The sequence below is a fragment of the Peromyscus leucopus genome, chromosome 17, assembly GCF_004664715.2.
Source record: "Peromyscus leucopus breed LL Stock chromosome 17, UCI_PerLeu_2.1, whole genome shotgun sequence".
Taxonomy (NCBI): domain Eukaryota; kingdom Metazoa; phylum Chordata; class Mammalia; order Rodentia; family Cricetidae; genus Peromyscus; species Peromyscus leucopus.
In genome coordinates this window covers 30,617,622-30,638,301 of record NC_051077.1, presented here as the reverse complement: position 1 = coordinate 30,638,301, position 20,680 = coordinate 30,617,622, and the positions used below count along the sequence as shown (strand labels likewise).

The following is a 20,680-nucleotide window of genomic DNA, read 5'->3' as shown; positions in this document are numbered from 1 at the left end:
ACCTTCCGCTTCCACTCCTCTGCGGTAGACACTTTCCTCGTTAGGACCAGATGCCTGCCGGAAGTTAAGGGAAGAAGGTTGGAAGTAACTGAATGTAGGGAAGTTTCGCTGCGTGATAGAATTTGTTTTAGTTCATGTGAGCAGAGAGAGAGTTGTCCTCCAGCAGACACAGCGGCCAGAGCGACCTCAGCGAGTTGTCCCTGAGGCGGCACACAGTGCACCTAGACCAATTATAATTGACTATAACATCTTCCGCACCAGTGCGGCAAAGCTTCTTATGAAAGACTAAATACTCACCTGAGGGAGGACAAGGTGTAGGATTTTGTCATCTTAGTGTCACGTGTATATATTTACACGTGATCACTAAGAACATCTAAAAATGAAAACAACTTGTTTTTCTGGAATTAGCAATACTTTCAATTTCATTGAATTTGCTGTTTGCTACAATTCATTAAAAACCTTAAAGAAACAACGTGGGAGAAAGTTAAGGAGAAAAGACTGGAGGAGTGTTCTGAGCGGTTCCCCGCAGTGTCCACAGATGGAAACTAAGTGATCTGTTTGTTCGACAGCCAAGGCCTCCCAAATCCCATTGCAAATGCTGTTTACCTGTAAAGTGTATGTTGGTTTGCGTAACACGTTCTCAAGAGCAATACTGAACAAATTGCACACTGAAATGCTTCTAGCAGTCCAGATTTGAGCATTTTTCAATTCGTTTTTTTCATACAACATATTTTGATCATGGTTTCCCCTCCCCCAACTCCTCCTAGATCTTTCCAACCTCCCACATACAACTTTAATTTTATGATGTCAGTGTCTCCCTACTACCCCGACTGAAACAATAACAAAAAGCAAGGAAAAAAAAAACACATGAAAATCAAAACAAACAGGCAAAAGACCAATAAGACCAAAAAAAAAAAAAAAAAAAAAAAAAAAAAAAAAAAAAAAGCAAAACAAAATAAAAAATCCACGAAAATGCCATGGAGTTTGTTAAATATGGGCATTTTATTTACAGTATGTCATAATACTGTTGGAAGACTGGGAGGGTGCCTCTGTCTCCTGCGGAGGTGGAAGAGAACGTTCCATTTGCAGGGATGGCGGGCACTTGAGTTGCTCCCCTTGTCCCCCAGAGTCCCGTGGTTGGGAATTGATCCATGGGGTTCCCCTCCCATTCGGGCTGTTAGGTAATTTCCTTTTCATGCGTTCCGAACACCCACTACGTTGGTTCCGAATGTTCAATTCTTCTCTTTGCTGGGGAAGGGTAAAGGCACTCTGAAGGTTCTCCTGCAGTCTTCTTCCCTTCACGAAATCCGGGGGTCTATGGGGACAGGATTATGCAGTGGGTGAGTAGTGATCTTCTGTTGTTCTAAGACTGCTGGCTTACTGTTTTTCCGGCAGGGTTCTGGAAGTGAGGCTGGCGAGGAAGCCCTGGAAGGCACCAGTGGGATTAGTGATCAAGCCAGCTTCGGCGTAAACAAACTTCGAGAGCTAAGTGAGAAACTTGAATATAAAAGGCAAGCTCTAAGTTCTATTCAAAATGCACCAAAACCTGATAAGAAGGTAACTGTCTTGCTTTCAAGGTTGTCTCTGAAAGTGTGTCGTCTGTGATAAATAGTGGTTTCCTGGTTATGCTGAGAACTGTCCGCTTCCTTAAGAAGGGTGGCCAGAAGCAGGTTCCATGGGCAGGCTGTGCTTTCACAGCCCGGGCGGAGAGCCTCACAGAACCATGAAAACAGGGGTTCGCTAAAAGCCAAGAGGATTGAGCGTTTGAGAATGTTAGATATTTCCCTTTTCACTGCAGTTCTGAACACCCGTTATGCTGGTCCCAAAGAAGTGGGTTCTTCTCTTTGCTGGGGAAGGGGAAAGGCATTATTAATGTTTTTCTGCAGAATTCTAGGGGCTGGAGAGATGGCTCAGCAGTGAGGAGCAGTTGCCGCTCTTGCAGAGGACCTGGGTTCAATTTCCAGCCCTCATATGGCAGCTCACAGCTGTCTGTAACCCGAGTTCCAAAGTATCTGACACCCTTGTCTCATCTCTGCAGGCACCAGGCACACAGACAATGCACAGACAGACACTCATACATGGAAAATAAAATAAATATGTCTGCGAAAATTAACTGGAAAAGATAAACAGCCGGGGGCTGGAGAGATGACCCCGTGGGTAAGAGCACTTGTTGCTCTTGCAGAGAATCCAGGTTTGGCTCCCAGAACCCACCTGGCAGCTAACAACCATCTTTAACTCCAGTTCCAGAGGATTCGATGCCCTCTCTGGCCCCTGTGGGCACTGCATGCATGTGGTGCACAGACATACTGCCAACAAAACACCCAGACACATAAAAGAAAGAATGTTTTTAAAACTGTAAACAATGACGATCGGTCGGTCGGTCGGGCCTTGTGGGGCAAGGTGCTTGCTGTGCAGGAGTGAGAACCTGAGTTTGGATTCTCACACCCATGTAGAAGCCTGGCATGGTGCTGTAAGAGGCAGGGGCGGTACAGATGAGACAGATAGGGAGATCCTAGGACCTGATGACCAGGCAGTGTGCCAAAATGATGAACTGCAGGTCCTCACAGTAAGGTGGGGAGTGGTTGACGAAGACACCTGAGTGTACACATGTGCACATTCATACACCATGCACACACATGCGCACACACTTTTTTAAATGCAGAGAGCAGCTCACAGATTGGTCCTGTTTTTGCTTTATTTCTATGTGTCTTTGGAATCCAACAAGGTTTCTAAAGTATAGGTGTGATTTGTTCTACGACATGGGTCTCCTCCAGCTTTTCCTGAATGTGTCGAGGAAAGCAACTTTTAGTAAAACAATTTTAATGAATCACGTTGGGTTTCCATTGTTGGTACTTCTTTAATACTTCTTTTATGACTTCAAATGATTTTTATAATAGGAGACTATCTCTGAAACAATATTGTAAGAAAACCAAGGTGATAGAAGCATTTTACCAACCTACAGTCAGAATATTAATTAATATTAGTTCATTCACAGTCCAGTCAGTGTTCAGTTAGAGCCGGTGGGCTTTGAGGAGACACTGGAGGAAGCCCGCAAGAGTCTAGTCCACTAATGTGTCACTTTTCTAGAGTTGTGAGGGGAAAGGAAACATGTACCAGGTTTCCAGAGTCATCAGAAGAAGAGATTTATTTCCCCTCAACATGGAGCTGTTCCCAGTTAGTGCATACGGAACATGAAGGGCCCTGGAGTTTGCCCATGACATCTTTGACATGATAACCAGAATCGGCTGGCCCAGTGGAGACTCAGTCTGCTGTGTGGCATGTTCCTCCGGAACAGCTGGATTTATTCTGGATTTACCTCATTTTAAATTAAGATGTATCTTCTAGGAAGCCACATGAAAGCTGAGTTGGAGAGTGTCCAGTGAATTATTTTCTGTTTGGGTCATCGTTTGGCTGAGAGACATTCTTCAGCCTTTCTTGAAAGAATTTCTAATAATCGTGGCCTAAGCATTCTGAGCCGTAATTACAGGATGGGATTCTCAAGCGATTTGGAGGCTTCAGTGTTGTGATGGCCTAATTTGAACACTAATCTCTGATCCCAGCGCGGGCAGTCCTCATTTCCTGCTAATCAGATTGTCCCTGGGCTGTGCAGGGAGCCCCACACTTCTGACAGTCTTGCTCAGGCCTCCAGGAGGAGGCCCATCTGCCTTTTAAGTCATTCGGGTTGGAAAATATAAAATACGTAAAATATGTCTAACAGTCGTGTTTTTATTTACTTATTTATTTGCTTATTTATTTATTTTTAAAGATTGATGTTGAAAAGACTGGCAACCTAGCAATTAACAGATACCCAGAAAACCCATGCCAGGATGATTTTTTTCCCCTGAGTTAAATGTGATTCCACGTTTCCTTGCATGTAGTAGTGGTGTTCTCCTCAGTTGGGGCTTGACTGGACACTCCACCTTTCAGATCTCTAAACCAACAGTATCTGGCTGTCGAATGTAACGTTAGCCCAGGTTTTACTTTATTTCCGTAGAGAACTTCTGATTCTGTCCCAGACTGTAGGTTGTTACTGGGAGTAAATCAGCTGGGAGGAGTCCTCACAGAAGCTAAGAGGAAATGCATGGGGCTGTGTTGATCACTGTGAAAGGCCAGGGAAACAGGGGGCTGGCAAGAGGGCTCCATCAGTAGTGTGTGCTACACAAGAGTGAGGACCTATGTAAAAAGCCCAGCATGACAATGTGTGTCTGTAACCGGTGCTGAGGACCGCAGATGGGTGTATCCTCAGAGCTCTCCACACGTGCCTCCAAAATCGGTGTAAGAGTCTGCCCCCAGCCCTCAAACACGCTGGCTCTATGAAAAGAAAAGGCAGGGCCTGTTGGTGGTAAACATTGAGGACAGGGGCATCAATGTCAACGCTAGCCTTCTGAGGTGGTGGTAAGCCCGGAGGGCTTTTCAGAGGAAACTGCTGTCTGCAAGCTTACATAAGCCTGTGGCATGTCTTAGGAAAGATGGGACATCCAAGGAAAGGGCAGGCATAGCATTTAAGATGCAATAGGTGTGTTTTGTGTATTCATCCTTCCTCCTGTAGACATGGTTGGGTTTTGTTGTTGTTGTTGTTGTTGTTTTACCGTTGGCTGTTACAGATAATGCCGCTGTGAACATTGGCATTCAGAAATCACTCCAGAATCCCGTTTCCAGTTCCTTTAGATACATACCCAGAAGTACAATTGCGGGGCTCTCCGGTGACTCCCGTTTTCATTTTTGGAGGAACAACCGTGCATTTTCCAGCCTTTGTACCATTTTCCAACACTGAGCGATTCTAGTCTCTGCCCTTTACTTCCTTTCTTCTCTTTGTTTTTGATAGTCCTCACCCCATTAGTTTTGACTTGCCTCTCCCCACTTGTTCGTGTCACTGGCCAGGTTTCCATGTGCCTGTTAGCCATTCATGCATTTTCTTTGAAAAAATGTGTATGCAAGTCCTTTCCCCATTCTTAAATTAGGTTGTTTGGTGGTGGTGCTGAATTTCAGAAGTCCTGTTTATGTTTCTACTGTTGATGCTTTATCAGATATGTTCTGTGTAAGTATTCTCTCCCATTCTGTGCTTGGCATCTCTCTGTTTTGATACGGTTCCTTGATGCGCATTTTGGGGGGAAGAAATTAAAGAAGTCCTTTTTTCCCTTGTTGCCTGTGCCTTTGGTGTCATACCAAGAAACTGCAGGTGAACCTCAGCTTTCGACACTGCCCCGCTCTCCTCGGGTTTTATTTTATAGTTATTATGCTTTTGTCTCGGGTCCATTCTTAGCTACTTGTTGGGGCCCACCTCCATTCTTTTGCATGGGGTTCTCCAGTTTTCTAGTATCACTTGTTGACAGGCTCTTGCTTGGCCCCTTATTGAAAATCAGATGACCACATACATGTTTTGTGTACTGTAGTTTAATGAGTTTGGGTGGCAGGAAGTGTGAGTACTCTAACTTTTTCCTTATTTTTCAAAAATTTTTGGGGTTGGGGGCATTTCTTGAGATCCCATATAAACTTAGCAATGAATATTTGTGTTTCTGCCATTGAGATTATGATAGTGATTGCATTATATATGTGGGCTGCCCTGGATGATATTGCTGTTATTGCAACAATATTAAGTCTTCCCGGTCATGAACTTAGGATCTCTTTACAAATATTTGTCATTTTTATTCATTTTATTGGTATTATAGAACTCTTTCATTTCCCTGTCTAATACCTGAGAATCTTATTTTTTCAGGTGCTGTTTTAAGTAAAACCAGTCCTGTTTTGGATCATTCATCATTGACATGTAGAAGCACAGCCATTTTGTGTGTTGGCTTTGTATGCTGCTTCTCTGCTGATTGCAGAGCCTTTGAACTGGTCTCATAACTCCCAGGTTGTTTTTCTGTGGTAGATTATTTCCAAGTTGAAGGATGAAATACTCGGAATAGAGAAAGAATGCGCAGATCTTCAGCTACACATGGCCAGAACGGATTGGTGGTGTGAGAACCTGGGCCTGTGGAAAGCGGCCATCACCAGTGCAGAGGTATGGTTGCTGCTGCTGCTGCTGCTGCTCTTCTGTATAAACCATAGTTTTCCCGTAGAATTAAGACTGAAGGTCAAACCCGGTGCCCATTCTTTAGCCCCCCGTGTCCACCACTGTCCTTCCTCTGTTTTCACTGTGGTGTGCTGTGCCTGAGTGGAAACCGTCCAGGACTTCACGGTGTGGATCTCATCTCACTCCACCCGAGTCAGAGTTGCTTTTGTTCATTGAATTGTAAGCAGCCTTGAGAAAGAAGAGTTAATGCCCTTGCATTACTAATTTATTTTTTTTGGCTATGATGGTTGTAAAATGCAAAGTGTTTCTAGGAAGTTGGAGATACTAAAAAATGAAAAATGTAAATAAGTTTTATTGTTCCGTTTTGTTCAGTTAGATCTCAGAAACTCTAAGATCTTTAGTAATGAATGTTTTTCCTCTTGATTACTTGTTTTTTTTTTTCAAGAATTTTGAAGGATACACTTTATCCCTTCTCTTACCCATTTGTCTTATATGTTGTATAAAATAGTAGATTTCATTATGCTATTTTCACACACACACACACACACATATATAATATACTTGGATTGTTTTCACCCTATTAGCTTTCTCGTTCCCTGCTCTATCCCTTCATTTGACTATAAAATGACTTCCGTTAGGAGGAAGGAGCTCCTAAGCATTTACTGTCTGGTTACTGCTGATGTCCTTCCCTGAGTCAGGGGAAAGCTGGAGGGAACTAACTAGTCATGCCCACCATGCCCCACACCAGCAGCAAGGCTGAGAGTGCTCACAATGGCATGGCTGTTTTGTTTCAATTGTTCTTACTATTATTCTTATCTACTCTTCTCTCTGCAGCTTGACAGGCTGGGTGTGAGAGAGCTTAAAATTCAAAACGTTGTTTACCTCTAGATACGGCAAACATGAAGCATGTTCTCCATTGGCTGCTCTGCAAGCCGGGTGTGAAGGTTCATCAGGTGCCCAAGGGCACTTGTGAGCACTCCCGTCAAGCCAGGCTGTGGGGCAGAGGGTCAGGGAATGCCGTGTTCTACCATGCAGTACCGCTTTTTAAAGATGTACCGCTTGATAACTGTGGATGGAATTTTCATTTGCCTGGGAGTGTAGGAATGGGACAGACTCAGAAGGTAGTGCCTGTGGGCGGAGGGCCTTCCTGGTTGTCCTTGGAGCTGCTCTGACATGCAGACGCGGAGAGAGGAGGGGCAGCCCCTCAGGAGGTGCCTTCCTCACAGGCTCGTGGCCCTAGTGTCCAGTCATTATTCAGGTGTTGGCTGTGGTACCACCGTCACTGAAAAGAAGGGAAGTAGAAACAGGAAGTCCCTTGTAAGGTGGATGTGTTTGCATCAGCCAGACTTCTTGGCCTTTGGATCCTACCTGGCCCACGTACTAGATTTGTGGAAAGTTGACTACTCTGGCTATGTCTCCATGTCCCACCTATACAATGGAATAGTATTCCTGCTCACACAGTGCATGTGAGTGTCCACGAAGTCTAGTGTCTCTTCGCTTTGTTTTTAAATTCTTCTCTAATTCATGATATTAATTGAGACTCAGAATTAGTACAATTGCCCCCCATCGTGTGTGTGTGTGTGTGTGTGTGTGTGTGTGTGAGAGAGAGAGAGAGAGGAGGGGGGGGAGACTGTGTGAGCTGGACAGTAAAGAACCCCCACTACAGTAGCTGTCCTCCACTTACTGTGTCACAGGCCAGGGTGTCTGCACTGAGGGAAAAACAAAACCACAAGCACTCACTGGCTTTCAGGCTAATTCAGGTTATTGGCAGAGTTCATGAGTTCCCTGTTGTAAGCCTGAGGTCTGGTCTCTCTTCTCTTGCTTGTTTCCTTCTTGGGCTTCTAATCTTTCTGACTTCATTTTCTATTTTGTGACAGAAAAAAATGCTTCTTATGATTCAGATCTCTTCAGATAACCTCCCCGCTTGTAAGATCTACTGTGTCATTTAACATGACCTAATTGCTGAGTGAGATCCATCACACTTAGACTCCCAGGGTTTATTGAGTTCGTGCCACGAAGGGTACAGCAGAGAAAGGATAATCGTGTGTGTGGAGGCAGGGGGTGATGATTAAAATTCTCTTATAGTCTGCTTATCATGACTTCGTTTTCTGTCTTGTTTTTTCCAGGTGACAGAAGAGAACGGCGAGCAAATGCCTTGCTACTTGGTCAGGGTAAACCTACAAGAAGTTGGAGGGGTCGAAACCAAGAACTGGACCGTCCCAAGAAGGCTCAGTGAGTTTCAGAATTTACATCGGAAACTTAGTGAGGTATGAATACTTGTGAACACAGACTCATGAACACAGACCTGTAGAGTTTCTGAGCATGAAGACATTCAAGAGCTCACGCCGTTCATAGAGGAAAATGGGTTGCTCTGTCTCCTTGCTCTTGATGCCAGAGCGACAGTGGTTCAGCCTGGCATTTGGAAATTACTCATAGATCAAACAATCTAGTCTGCCCCAAATCCTTCCGGACAGATGCTTGTCTAATTTTCATTATAAATTGCTGTAGAACCCCAAAGATGTGAGAGACCAGGGATCTAGGGCCAGTGGGTTTGAAGCTGCCGGCTGTAACCCTCTAATGGATCATGAAGTCAGCTGTGTGTTAAATCACTAGAAGGGGAAGCTCTGTCGGATTTCATTCCATGTACTTCAGGAGTCAGCAGAGTGGAGCGTTGCAAACACCCAGAGCCAGAGAACTCGCCTGGCATCCCAGACCTGCCCTTTCCTGTTTGGACTAAAGGAGTAAACGCTGCAGTAGGATGTGTGGTGTGTGGAAAACACTACCTGATTCTCTTGCGGTCAGGAGTAGCCGACTCTGTTTCCCTTTGACTTACAATATCTCATATGTAATGTAGAGGCAGAGATGATAAATGTGCATCATGGCTGTAGAATAGCGTATCTTTTCTGTTGTGAGGCTTAGTCAACAAGGTTTGGAAGGCAGCAATCCAGGTGAGTTCCTGGATTTGCTGGGGGAGGGAAACTGACTCCATGCTTACTTGATTCAGGGAGTGTGCAGAGTCGCCAAGTCGGGGTTAGAACCGTTTGCTCTTCCCGGTTTTTCCCTCTGGAGGAGATTTCACTTTCTATAGAAGGCGAGTTCCTTTGATCACAGTGGTGAAAACCTCTGCAGCCATTTCAGTCTGAATTTCAGGCCGTTTTTTTTTCTTGCTGAGAATGAGCTAACCCTGGGAAGGCCCAGTTACTTCTCAGGGTTCTCTTTTGCCAACGAAAGGCATTTGTTTCCTCTAACTCTGTCTCCTGGAGTGATTTCTAACACTTTTTTTAAATGTAAGAGTGAGTTATTAATTTATTAATTTCTTTATTTACCTCTCATATATTATATTGCATCTCAACCATGGTTTCCCCTCCTTCTTCTCCCAGTCCCTCCCTCCCACAGCCCTCTTCCCCAGATCCACTTCTCCTCCCTACCTTTTAGAAAAGGGCAAGCCTCCCAGGGACATCAACCAAACATGGCATGTCAATGTAAGAAAACTAGGCACATCCTCTCGTATTAAGGCTGGGCGAGGCAACCCAGTAGGAGGAAAAGGGTCCCCCAAACAGGTGAAAGAGTTAGAAACAGTCCCCACTCCCACTGTTAGGAGTCCCACAGGAACACCAAGCTACACAACCATAGCATATATAGAGAGACCTAGGCCAGACTCATACAGGCTCCCCAGTTGTCTGTGAGCCCTCTATGAGCCCTGGTTAGTTGATTCTGTGGGCCATTTTGTTGTTGTTGTTGTTGTTGTTGGTGGTGGTGGTGGTGGTGGTGGTGGTGATGGTGTCTTGACCCTGTTGGCTTCTACCATCCTTCCTCACCCTCTTCTTCAGGAATCCCCAAGTTCTGCCTAATGTTGGCTGTAGGTCTGCATCTGCTCCCATCAGTTGCTGGATGAAGCCTCTCTGATGACAATTATGTTAGGCTCCAGTCTACGAGTATAGCAGAGTATCATTGGGAATCAGATTTCTAACATTCAGAATGGAGGACTTTATGAATACTAGCTTTTCAAGTACTTTTAAAAGAATGGCAGCAAAAACTGAGGGTCATACATGCTACGGCATTTCTCACTTTGACTGTGGTTACTCTATAAAAACAAAACATTTATCTCAGTATAAGAATAAATTCCTCCAATAGTTCCTGGGTAAAACTAGCACTATGGAAGCATGATTGTTTTCCATGTGATAAGCCATGTAAAACTAAAGCTTAGTATCAGCTTAGCTTGTTAACAAAGACAAAAGAGGAAAATAAAATCTGACATAAAATGTACTTGGAAAATAAATGTTCTTAAAACATACAAAGGTAACTATACCAAAGCATCACGTTATTTGAATGGAGTCCATGTGTGGCTTTGTGACTGTTGGGCACTCCTTTTTCCCTCTGCACTTGCTGCTGTGAGTTCCCCGTCGTGAGGACCCTCTCCTGTGACATCTGTGAGCAATGGACGCACGTTACCAATGTCACTGCCTGTTGGCTTCTCTAAAACTTGAGATGGTTTTTTTAAGAGTGAAATAGCACGCACCATGTATCCAGCACTGGTCTGATAGAATGGAGGGCTCTACCCACAAGAGGAGGCCTGTTGTCATTATTTTGTTATTAATAATATATTTAGTCTGTGGTTTCCTTTGAAAAGCAGCTGCTAGAGTACAATCTATGTTTTGTGTCCCCCACTCCCACCCCTCATCAGCTAGAAACACACCTTCCGGGAGGAAAGCTTATGTGCTGGGCTTCCAGCACAGCATGGTGTGCTGTGTGTGTGCCCATCCCAATCACAGTACTGTCCTGTTCCTCCGCGTTCTCTGAGCCTGATTCCGGTGGGTGCGTCTTAGCTGCATGTGGCGGCACATGCCTGTAGTTCCAGCATTAGGCAGACTGAGAAAGGAAAGTCACACTCATCCTGGACTACATTGTGAGAGCCTTTCTCTAAGAGGTGGGGAGAGAGACAGGGGACTAGACAGTAAGAAGGTGCTATTTGGTTTGTTCTAATTTTAATTAAAAGCTTTCTTAAGATTAAAATGTAGTTTCCAAAGACTAACATTTGATCTTTTCCACCCACAGTGTGTCCCTTCTTTAAAAAAAGTCCAGTTGCCTTCTCTCAGTAAGCTGCCTTTCAAATCTATAGATCACAAGTTTCTGGAAAAGTCGAAGAATCAGTTAAATAAGTTTTTACAGGTAAGCAAATGGGAAGTTTGGGATGTAAGGGTGAAATTAGCCGGTTGGAGGTAACTGCCGCCATCCCAGGAGCTTGCTATTTGGCCTTCTGTTTTCCCAAGCCACCCCACCCCCCCAGTCTGTATTACCAGCACCTCATAGATGCTGCCCCAGCTGTATACCTTCCCCAAAGATGACACCCCACTCATCATTCTCTTCTCCAGTGGCTTCCTGTGGTTTGTTCTAAACCAGTTCTCTTATGACACTGGATACAAACATTTTTGTCATCACGTTGCTAATCTGTATGGTAACCACATTAGCTCGCACATAAACTTGATTCATGGCAAGGTGTGTTTGTTGGTGCACACATTTAATCCCAGCACATGGGAGAGGGAGGCAGGTGGCTTTCTGTGAGTTCAAGTCCAGTCTGGTCTATATGGTGAGTTTCGGGCCAGACAGGGCTACGTAGTGAGACTGTCTCAAAACAACCAAAACCCCTTTGGTTTCTGTTCTTTCTTTCTCCTAGGCCAGATAAGTATGGACATAACTCTAGGACTTCAGAGCTTAAGGACCAGAGTAAACAGTTACACAATTGTGTAAGCAGTCACTCCGTTGAAAGAGGTGACACTGTCTACCTCTAGGCAAGGCCACCGCATCTGAACATAGTCATAAAAGGGTCTTCTGTAGTATCCACATGGAATATGCTAGCGTTAAGTTGGTCAAATGCAGATGAGTAAAGCTGTTTTTAAAGCAGTAGCCCTGGAGATCTTGGGTGGTGTGCAAACGAAGAATTTTTACCACATCAAGCAGTACCAAGCACCGTCTGCATGCTGTCTCCTGCAGGCTGAGTTCTTAGGGCGCCATCTCTTGCCATGAAGACCACTGACAAGTGTGGTCTAGTTTATTTCTGAGAGAAAAGGTAGCCATTGTTTTTGTTTGGAATATGGTGAAAGTGAGGTCATACCAGAGTCAGTTCTGCCCCGTTCATCTTGCAGCTCTCAGCAGCCCAGGGAGTTTTCTGTGTAGAAGTAATTCATTCTCTCCTTCCACAGAACCTGCTTTCAGATGAGAGACTGTGTCAGAGCGAAGCACTCTATGCCTTTTTGAGCCCTTCTCCTGACTACCTCAAGGTTATTGATGTACAGGGGAAAAAAAACTCCTTTTCCTTATCTTCATTTCTGGAAAAACTTCCTCGAGACTTCTTCTCCCATCAGGAGGTGAGCGGTCCACAGGGGTCCCACTTTAGTATAGTCAAGCAGGTAACTTCCTGGAGGGTGTTTGAAAGAAGAGCTGTTTCTAGAAAGGCAATTGCTGAAAGGCAGATGCATCGCTTTTCAGTGATCACTGCACGTTTGGGCGGTAGCCCCTTGGAAGAACTAGAACACAAGCACGGTAAATGACAAGGTGGGGAGCCGACTGCAGACAGGAGGTGCTGTTGCAGCGGGGTCCTCGGGAAGGTGACCAGGGTAACGCAGCGAGGGAAGAAGAAGGTGGTGTGGGCCGAGGTCTCAGGGAGGAGGTGTGTCTGTGGGATAGTCGGCAGACCAAAGGACTAGACTGGCGGGTGTCCGTAATGTGCTTATGGAAGAAGGGCAAAGGGGGCGTGGCAGCGTAGGGGGCCGAAGCATCGTCTTGGACATGGAGAACCGTGGAGCGTGTTGAATCAGGAAGAACCTGGCAGCGATGAGTATGATAAAGAAGTCACAGGAGAGAGGCAAACATGTTCAGTCTCATATTCTGAACCTCAGGCTTAATGTATGTTTCCACCACCAAAGCCCCTTGCTCAGCTCTCTAGCAAGTTAGAAGAGACTAGCCTCCAAAACTGGCTTCTCCTTAGCCTACTGCTAGATGGCAGTGACTCTTCTTCAGGACTGGTTTATTGAGATTGCACAGAGAGAATGACTATGAACGAAAGTGTGGTACTTTATTGCATTCTGAGTTGAGAAATGCCCACATCTCTATTCAGTCTCTGTGTGAACCCCGTCTCTGAAGCTCCTCCACCACCTACCTCCTCCTTCCGTGTCTGTCTAGACCTGGTTAACTTTCCTCCATACCCTGTCCTCGGCATGAATCCCTTTGGATACACCAATGACTTGGTCACTATGAAACTATTCTCTTAACAGTGAGTGTTGAACCTGCCTGCTTCTCAGTGCTCACCTTCCTCAACCTCTTTGAAGTAGTTAATGTTCCTGGACCAGTGTGAAGCCAACAAGTTTTAGAGAACTCCTTGTGCTTCCAAGAAACTGACTGCTCACCTGATAACACCCAAAGTCCTATCATTAGTCCGGTGCTTGGTCCCACAACCTCAGCTTTCTTTTATTTTTCTTTTTAAATTTTTATTAAAAATTTTTCATATATTCCAGTCATATTCTTCTCCCTCCAAAACTCCTTCCAGATCTTCCCCACCTCCCTCAACATCATGTTCCCCCTTTTCCAAAGCAACAAAAAACCAACAAAAGAACCTAGTCCCTGAGCCTTAAGGAGAGGGATTTGATGAAGACATCTCCTTTAGGACTGAGTGTTGCAATGTCTCTCTCTCTCTGCACATTGTCCAGTTTTGGGTCTCTGGGTTAATTACCATCTACTGCAAGAAGAAGCTTCTCTGATGGGGGTAGAGTAATGCACAGATCTGTCATTAGGACTCGTTTTATTGCTATGTTCTTTTAGTTAAATAATAGTAGTAGGTTTTTCCCTAGGCCATGATCTATGTACTCTCAGGTTTTTGGCCTGTTTAACAGTGTCCAATATGGGTTCCATTTCATGGAGTGGGCCTTAAATCCAATAAAAAGGAAAAAGAAAAAGAAATGGTTGGTTCTGCCCATAACACTTGTACCACGACTGCCCCAGCATATCGATCATTCAGGCACAAGCATATATATCATCACTGTTGTAGGTCTCAGGGTTTGGAGCGGGGTGACCTGATGATTACCCTTCCTCTCTGGAATCATGCAGAGGACCTTCCAGCACAGTGAATGTTAGTCAGTAGTGGTGAAGCTTCCAGTTAGACACCAGCTCAGCCTCTCCGTGTTCAGTGATATAAATAATGTTGTTTTCAGCCATAGGGCCTGCCACCAAGTTGTGGTGAGGAACTGGCAGCCTTGGCAACACTCTGCAATGCTTGGGGGAGTCCGTGGGGCCCCTTTGGCCAGTGACTCAACAAGATGTAACCCATTCCTGACACTGGAGGTTTTGCTTTCATCTTTGGTTTCTTTGCAGACATTAAAATAACAATCTTTAGCTGTCTTTCCACTGCCTGGTATTTAGACAGCACTTCACCTCGCCTTATAAAAAATGCCATTCCTGTATCTGTCAATCTCCAGACCACTGCCAGACACTGAGATCTGGACCACATTGCACTCGTGTGCACCAGCTTGGTGCCTGGTGTATAATGTGTGGTGAAATGTGCTGACATGTAAATCAGGAAATGAGACTTTCTAAAGTGTATAGTAGATGCTTGGAGCACAACTTTTAAAATACCTCAATGACCTTATTTTTAAGAGCAGTGAATTAAAAACCCTTTCAGTTAAAAAGTCTTTCAAAAAAAACCCCTCATCATCTTTAGAAAACTATATTACTAATTCCCCAATCTTTTAAAGAGTAATTCCCCCCCCCCCCCCCCCCTGATCTCAGTTAGCTTATTTTAAGCTTTGAATCTGGCTATAGAATCAGACTGTCTGTCCCCTGAGGGTAGAAACAGTTTGTCCTCTGGGTTGAAAATGGATAGATTTCTGTTTAAAAGTCAAGTTATATAGAGTAAGGCTAGAGTGTCAGTGGATGTCTCAGAATTTGTACTTGAAAAAGGAAGTCGGCTCTGTATCATTCGACTGCATGGTCTTGGGTAACTGGTCCTCTGCCTGTGGTGTTGCTTCTACCCCAGGAGGAGATGGAGGAAGACAGCGACCTGTCGGATTATGGTGATGATGTGGATGGGAAGAAGGATGCCTTGGCCGAGCCCTGTTTCATGCTGATCGGGGAGATTTTTGAACTCCGAGGAAGTAAGTCTCTTTAATGGTTAGAGAATTGTTTACTGGCATGCATTTGATGTGTTTGTATCCATGTGTTTATTCATCCAAGAAGTGCTCCAAAGTGTCAGCCACCTTAAAGACACTGCAGGAGTACACTTCATGCTTGGTGCTGAAGGCGGCCTTAGGACAGAGGATTTCTGTATCCCGACACTTGGGTTCCTGGTTACGCAGCACTGTGCCCCTCTGAATTAAAAAAGAGAGAATGTTTCGAGCTCTTCTTATGTGACTCAGTGTAGCTTCATTGTCTCATCACCAAAAGCTATTCAAAAAAATCATTTGCATAGCCTGTTAGTAAAGGTGCAGTTTTGGTGCCAAGGTAGTGTTGTGGATATGGATATATAAAAAATATGTGAAGGTTCAGTGTAGAATAATTTTAGTAACTAAAGTTAGAGCTAAAATAAACTTTAGAAATGGAGGCTAGTTAATTTAAGAAAAGCCCATGATAAAATAGCATCCAAATATTAAACTCTTTCAGATGAAACATTTATAGTCATATTTTAGATTCTTTTAAGAAAGTCGCTGATCTTTAACTTGATTCAGTATAGGCAGAAACCAACAGTGTCCCCCTCAGTCTTCCTTGTCTCTAATGGAATCGTGCCCACAGATCTGGGAGTCCTCGCATTTCCCACACAGGTGGGAACACTGAGGGTGCAGCGTTCTATCTGGTAGCATCAGGTGTTCTTTTCCATAGACTCAAAGGGATGAAAACACACTGTGAATGTGTCAGAGCCAGTCACAGCCTTAGGAGGACGCTAAACGCTGGCATTTTCGCCTGCTCATCCTCGATTGAATTCGTGTTTGGTTTTGTCAGTGACATTTTCGAGAGGAATAAATAGAACGGCCTTGATAATGAGATGTGATGCATTTGCCATCAGCAGACTCCTCGGGCGGGCGGCTGCAGCTGCCTTTGTGCTTGGAACAAACAAGTCTTTAAAAGGAGTCAGGGGCCTGTGGCAGGCAGGTGGAGCTTGGGAACTGAGGAGGAACAAGAAAAGTAGTAGGGTGGGGAGATTCCAGTGACAGCGGAGAATTGAACAAAATGTTTTGTCTCCTGTTGGTGTTCAGAATAGAGAAGGACCTAGTAAGGCAATTTTTTTTTTTAAACCTTCAACTGTCAGGCACTCTTCCTAGAGTTCCACCTACAATCAGACCCGCTGGCAACAAACGAACTACCTCTCTCTTGACCTAGAAAGGCCAGGCAGAGTTATCATCACGAACAGAAATGTTCATTCTAGCCTAAAGGCCAGCCTAAAATAAACACGTACTTGGTGCTATTCCAGAAAATTCCACACAGACAGTCCAAGCATTGCTGAGGCATGGCTCTGAATCCACGGCTTGACTTTCACTTGCGGGCCTAGTTAGTTTTTAACTAGGCCTTGAGAACCATTCAGAAGCTGGTTAGGAACACTCTTCGATGTTGTGGTCCAGTGTCCGGCCTCTGTCAGTTGCTGCTCTTGTGTGGTCTCCCTCAGGAAAGGGTCTGTGGGAATTTACTCCTTGGAACTTTCCCTCCTGATGCGGATGCCTTGAGCCCTTGGTTCCACTGTTGCCAAGTCCGGATTTTTCACTTCTTCCTGTTTTAGTAGCCAAACATTTCGGGGACTAGAGATGAAAATGTAAATTTAGAAAATTGGTTTATGTTTAAATTTATGAACATAAAAGTATCACCAGTTTTTTCCTTCTTTTGTTTATATTGATATTCGACGCCTATCAAATGTCTCCGGTAATGGTTAAAGTTGTGATAGGCAGAACCGCTCACACACAGAAGACACCCTTAGCGATGGGGATGCAAGGAATCCACTTCAGTCTCATCCTCTTGCAGTTGAGGAACCTGAGGTTCAGCAAGGAGGTGATATATGCCCAGCTGCTCTGGAAGTGTTACAGGAAAAGAATTCACATATTATTCAGGACCCTGGTCTTTACGGTTTTCCTTTCTTGCCCCAAACACATAAGATATAAAAGTACACAGCGATGAACAGACCTGAGTACTCTTATATTTTTGGTTGTGAGCCTAGCCTTTAACGGCTGAGCCATCTCTCCAGCCCCAGACTAGAGTACTCAAAGGGGAACAGTTAGACCCATCACTTCGTTCATATCTGGTAATGTCTGTGAACACTTGAATACAGACATTTCTCATTGAGAACTCTTTGTTAGAAAATTGGAAGCAGAAACCGACAACAGTAACTGCATTGTCTGCTGGTGGGGACCAGGCATACTGTCAGTAGCCCAGGGACACAGGAGGTGAAGTATTAGTTCAACTCTTCTGTAGGCAGAAGAAAGAAGGGGGGACAATCCTCCTAAATTTCACCTCTCCATTTGCTTAGTGAAAAATGAAAGCTTAGTCAAGAGCTTCCTGAGCAGGCGCTTGCTAACTCATACCCAGTCTCCAGATGAGCAGGCGTTTCCTCTAACTGATAACCCAGTCTCCAGATGAGCAGGTGCTTGCTAACTCATACCCAGTCTCCAGATGAGCAGGCATTTGCTCTAACTCATACCCAGTCTCCAGATGAGCAGGTGCTTGCTAACTCATACCCAGTCTCCAGATGAGCAGGTGCTTGTTAACTCATACCCAGTCTCCAGATGAGCAGGAGTTTGCTCTAACTCATACCCAGTCTCCAGATGAGCAGGAGTTTGCTCTAACTCATACCCAGTCTCCAGATGAGCAGGCGTTTGCTCTAACTCATACCCAGTCTCCAGATGAGCAGGTGTTTGCTAACTCATACCCAGTCTCCAGATGAGCAGGTGTTTGCTAACTCATACCCAGTCACCAGATGAGCAGGCGTTTGCTCTAACTCATACCCAGTCTCCAGATGAGCAGGCGTTTGCTCTAACTCATACCCAGTCTCCAGAAATGGAGCCTGTGATTGATGCTGAGATTCAGACAGAATCAAATGGCAAGACAGTATGCTTAGTTCAGCTGTAAAATTGTGATAAATCTTATCTTCTGATTTATATTTTAGTGTTTAAATGGGTGCGAAGAACATTAATTGCTCTCGTCCAGGTCACTTTTGGAAGAACCATCAACAAGTGAGTTGTACAAAATGAATGTTTGAGTCCATGTGTTACCCTTTGTCTGAACGTTGAATTAATTACCTTATGGCATGGTGGCTGAGGGATTTAACGGAAAGTATCTTTCTTTTGTATTTTGTTTCTGATACGATTCTGAGGCTGGCTGAGGAAGCAGAGTTTTGACTTTCTCTTGTAGCATGCATGCATGGTAAACAGATGACAGACGTGTGCTAGGTCCAGCGTTCTGGCTGATGAGGGTTGGGAGCTGTTCTGGAAAAGTTCCATTTGGATCAGGGAGTACCTTGGGAATTCTGTTGTCATGTCACATAATCAGACTCAGGCTACGATTTAGCCACAATGAAAGTAAGATACTCACCAGATGGCAAGTATTTACTCAGAGAGAAATATAAAACATATTCACTTTTAGAGTTGAAGTAGCGTTAAAATGTCAATTCTTCTTTACGTGTGGACAGCTGTGGTGGAGGACTGTGTCTGTCATATAGTAATACCATAAGCCCTTTGTAGATTCTAAACTGCATTGCAGTAACCATTTGCATAAAAACATCTGTACATGTAATCTTCTACAGCACATTTTCAGGTTGTTCAGAAAGTGTTCCACTTTGAGCATTGGTTCGTGAAAGCTCTGGGGTCTGCTATGAGAACTCCTGGCCACTCAATGTTACTTGCTAACCAACTATTGATATTGCTCACAGCTGCAAGAGTATGCCATCGGCCGAGATCAGAGCAAACAGTGCAGGCAGTTTTTATCAGAGATTATCTAACACTTCATCTTATGGTGAGGAGACAGAACCAGAACCAAGAAACGGCATGGCTTTCTGGGGTCGCCAGTGTGCTGTTCAGTAGACTGTCCCGGCTTCCAGGCCTGTGACTCCCGTTTCACATTATCCCTGTGCCTGGAATTCACAACCATCATTATCAGGTTCTTTTGTAAATACCTATCTAAAATATATATTTTCTGCAGAATAGAAATGTGAGTGGATGTCTATACATTTAGAAAATAAATTACTGATTTTAGTATTATAAAATAAGTTTTGAGATGAAAATATTGTTTTTCCAAGTGAATAACTTACTGTTGAACATTGGTGAGATGTTATTGTGATAGTCTTATTATGTAAGTTTACACAGTTTTTATAGGAAATACTATAAATGTATTTTAATACAATACTTTAAAATGTATTTGCTTCTGTTTTATTTCTAGAATTAAAAAAAATAAAAAAGGTAGTTTAGGTTGTCCATCAGAGGCCTGTATAGTTAGCTTGGTGTCCTCTGACAGAGAAAGAGCCCATGTAACGAACTGTTGATGTCTTGGGAAAACTTCATTAGGACTGACAGGCCTTGGGGACATTTCCAGGCGCCTTCTTTCCCCCCACACTCGAGCTCGCTGGTGTGTTTCCCTGTCAGATTCAGCAAATCCTGTGTCCTTTCCATGCTCCTCTAGCGACGTTGGCCCTTGCTCCTGACCCGATCGGCTGTGCTTGAAGTGATGAGCGGTCAGGCAGTGGTTTGCATGGAGCTGAGAGCCTCCTGTAGGGAACTCTCCGCTGTTCATGCCACTGGGTTTGCTACCGGGCCGGGGACTGAGCCCCGGGCACAGGCTGTTTCTGCCCTTTGCAGAGGATGACAGCGCAGAACGTCCAGCGGCCATGTTTGTCAGCCTCTTGTCCGGAAGCAACCATCGTCTCACGCATTCGGTTTGCTTCAAAAGCTTTTGGCTGCTAGAAGACAACACCTAGGTGCTGTTCTTTACTAAAAATTGCCTAATGTTCAGTCACAAATTGAAACTTCTTCATTTCTTCATGGAGTGCCAGGAGTTAACCGAAAGCTAAACTCTAGAAATCAAAGTGTGTTGTTGATGGCATAGAGAGTTTTCTTAGGAAGGCAGATGAGCAGGTTAGTGGTTACTTTTTAAAGCAGAAATCCTTTTAAATAGATAAATTATTGTCTTTGTCTAGATTTGAATTGCACAATATTTGGTAATGTTTGATTTTCACTATGAAACAGTTAACATTGCAGTTTGACACAGAATTTAATCATTTCCCCAACATTAACTGATTACTGTGTATGAAGTGCTGGGCTTGGAACATCCATTTGGAGACGTCTTGAAACCCTTTCTTACTCTTAAAAGTCTGACTGAGACACCAGGCCCTTCCAGACCTTTCTGATTACTGTTTATGTTAGTTTGGGGGCTTGCTTTCAGGTGCTTCTGGGCCTGGAAATCTAAGATGATCCTTTCCCTTTCCACTTCCTCCCCTTTTTAGCCTAACAACTACTTCTGGGCTCTTTTTTAATTGCTAAGGGAATGGTTAAAGTTGGACTGATAGGATTGTATGGAAGACTTAACTAAGTGAAAACCATTTCTGCGTAACCGTGCAGGTCGAGTATCCCAGCCCATGTTTCATTCCTGTGACCCTTTGGAGTGGACGTGGTAGTGTTGCATCTTTGAAGGATGTCCTTGCTCCTG

The 20,680-nt window shown here is 44.3% G+C and overlaps 1 protein-coding gene across 1 annotated transcript in view; it reads left to right on the top strand.

The window, feature by feature from the left end:
• The window catches only part of Snx25 (sorting nexin 25), a 116,658-nt gene that overhangs the window by 93,148 nt on the left and 2,830 nt on the right, over positions 1 to 20,680 (top strand). Inside the window, exons 10-16 of the mRNA XM_028881170.2 lie at positions 1,396 to 1,557; positions 5,873 to 6,004; positions 8,143 to 8,283; positions 11,072 to 11,185; positions 12,217 to 12,381; positions 15,042 to 15,159; positions 18,150 to 18,216. Of these exons, the coding sequence (XP_028737003.2) occupies positions 1,396 to 1,557; positions 5,873 to 6,004; positions 8,143 to 8,283; positions 11,072 to 11,185; positions 12,217 to 12,381; positions 15,042 to 15,159; positions 18,150 to 18,216 (899 nt within the window). The remainder of the gene's footprint in view (positions 1 to 1,395; positions 1,558 to 5,872; positions 6,005 to 8,142; positions 8,284 to 11,071; positions 11,186 to 12,216; positions 12,382 to 15,041; positions 15,160 to 18,149; positions 18,217 to 20,680) is intronic.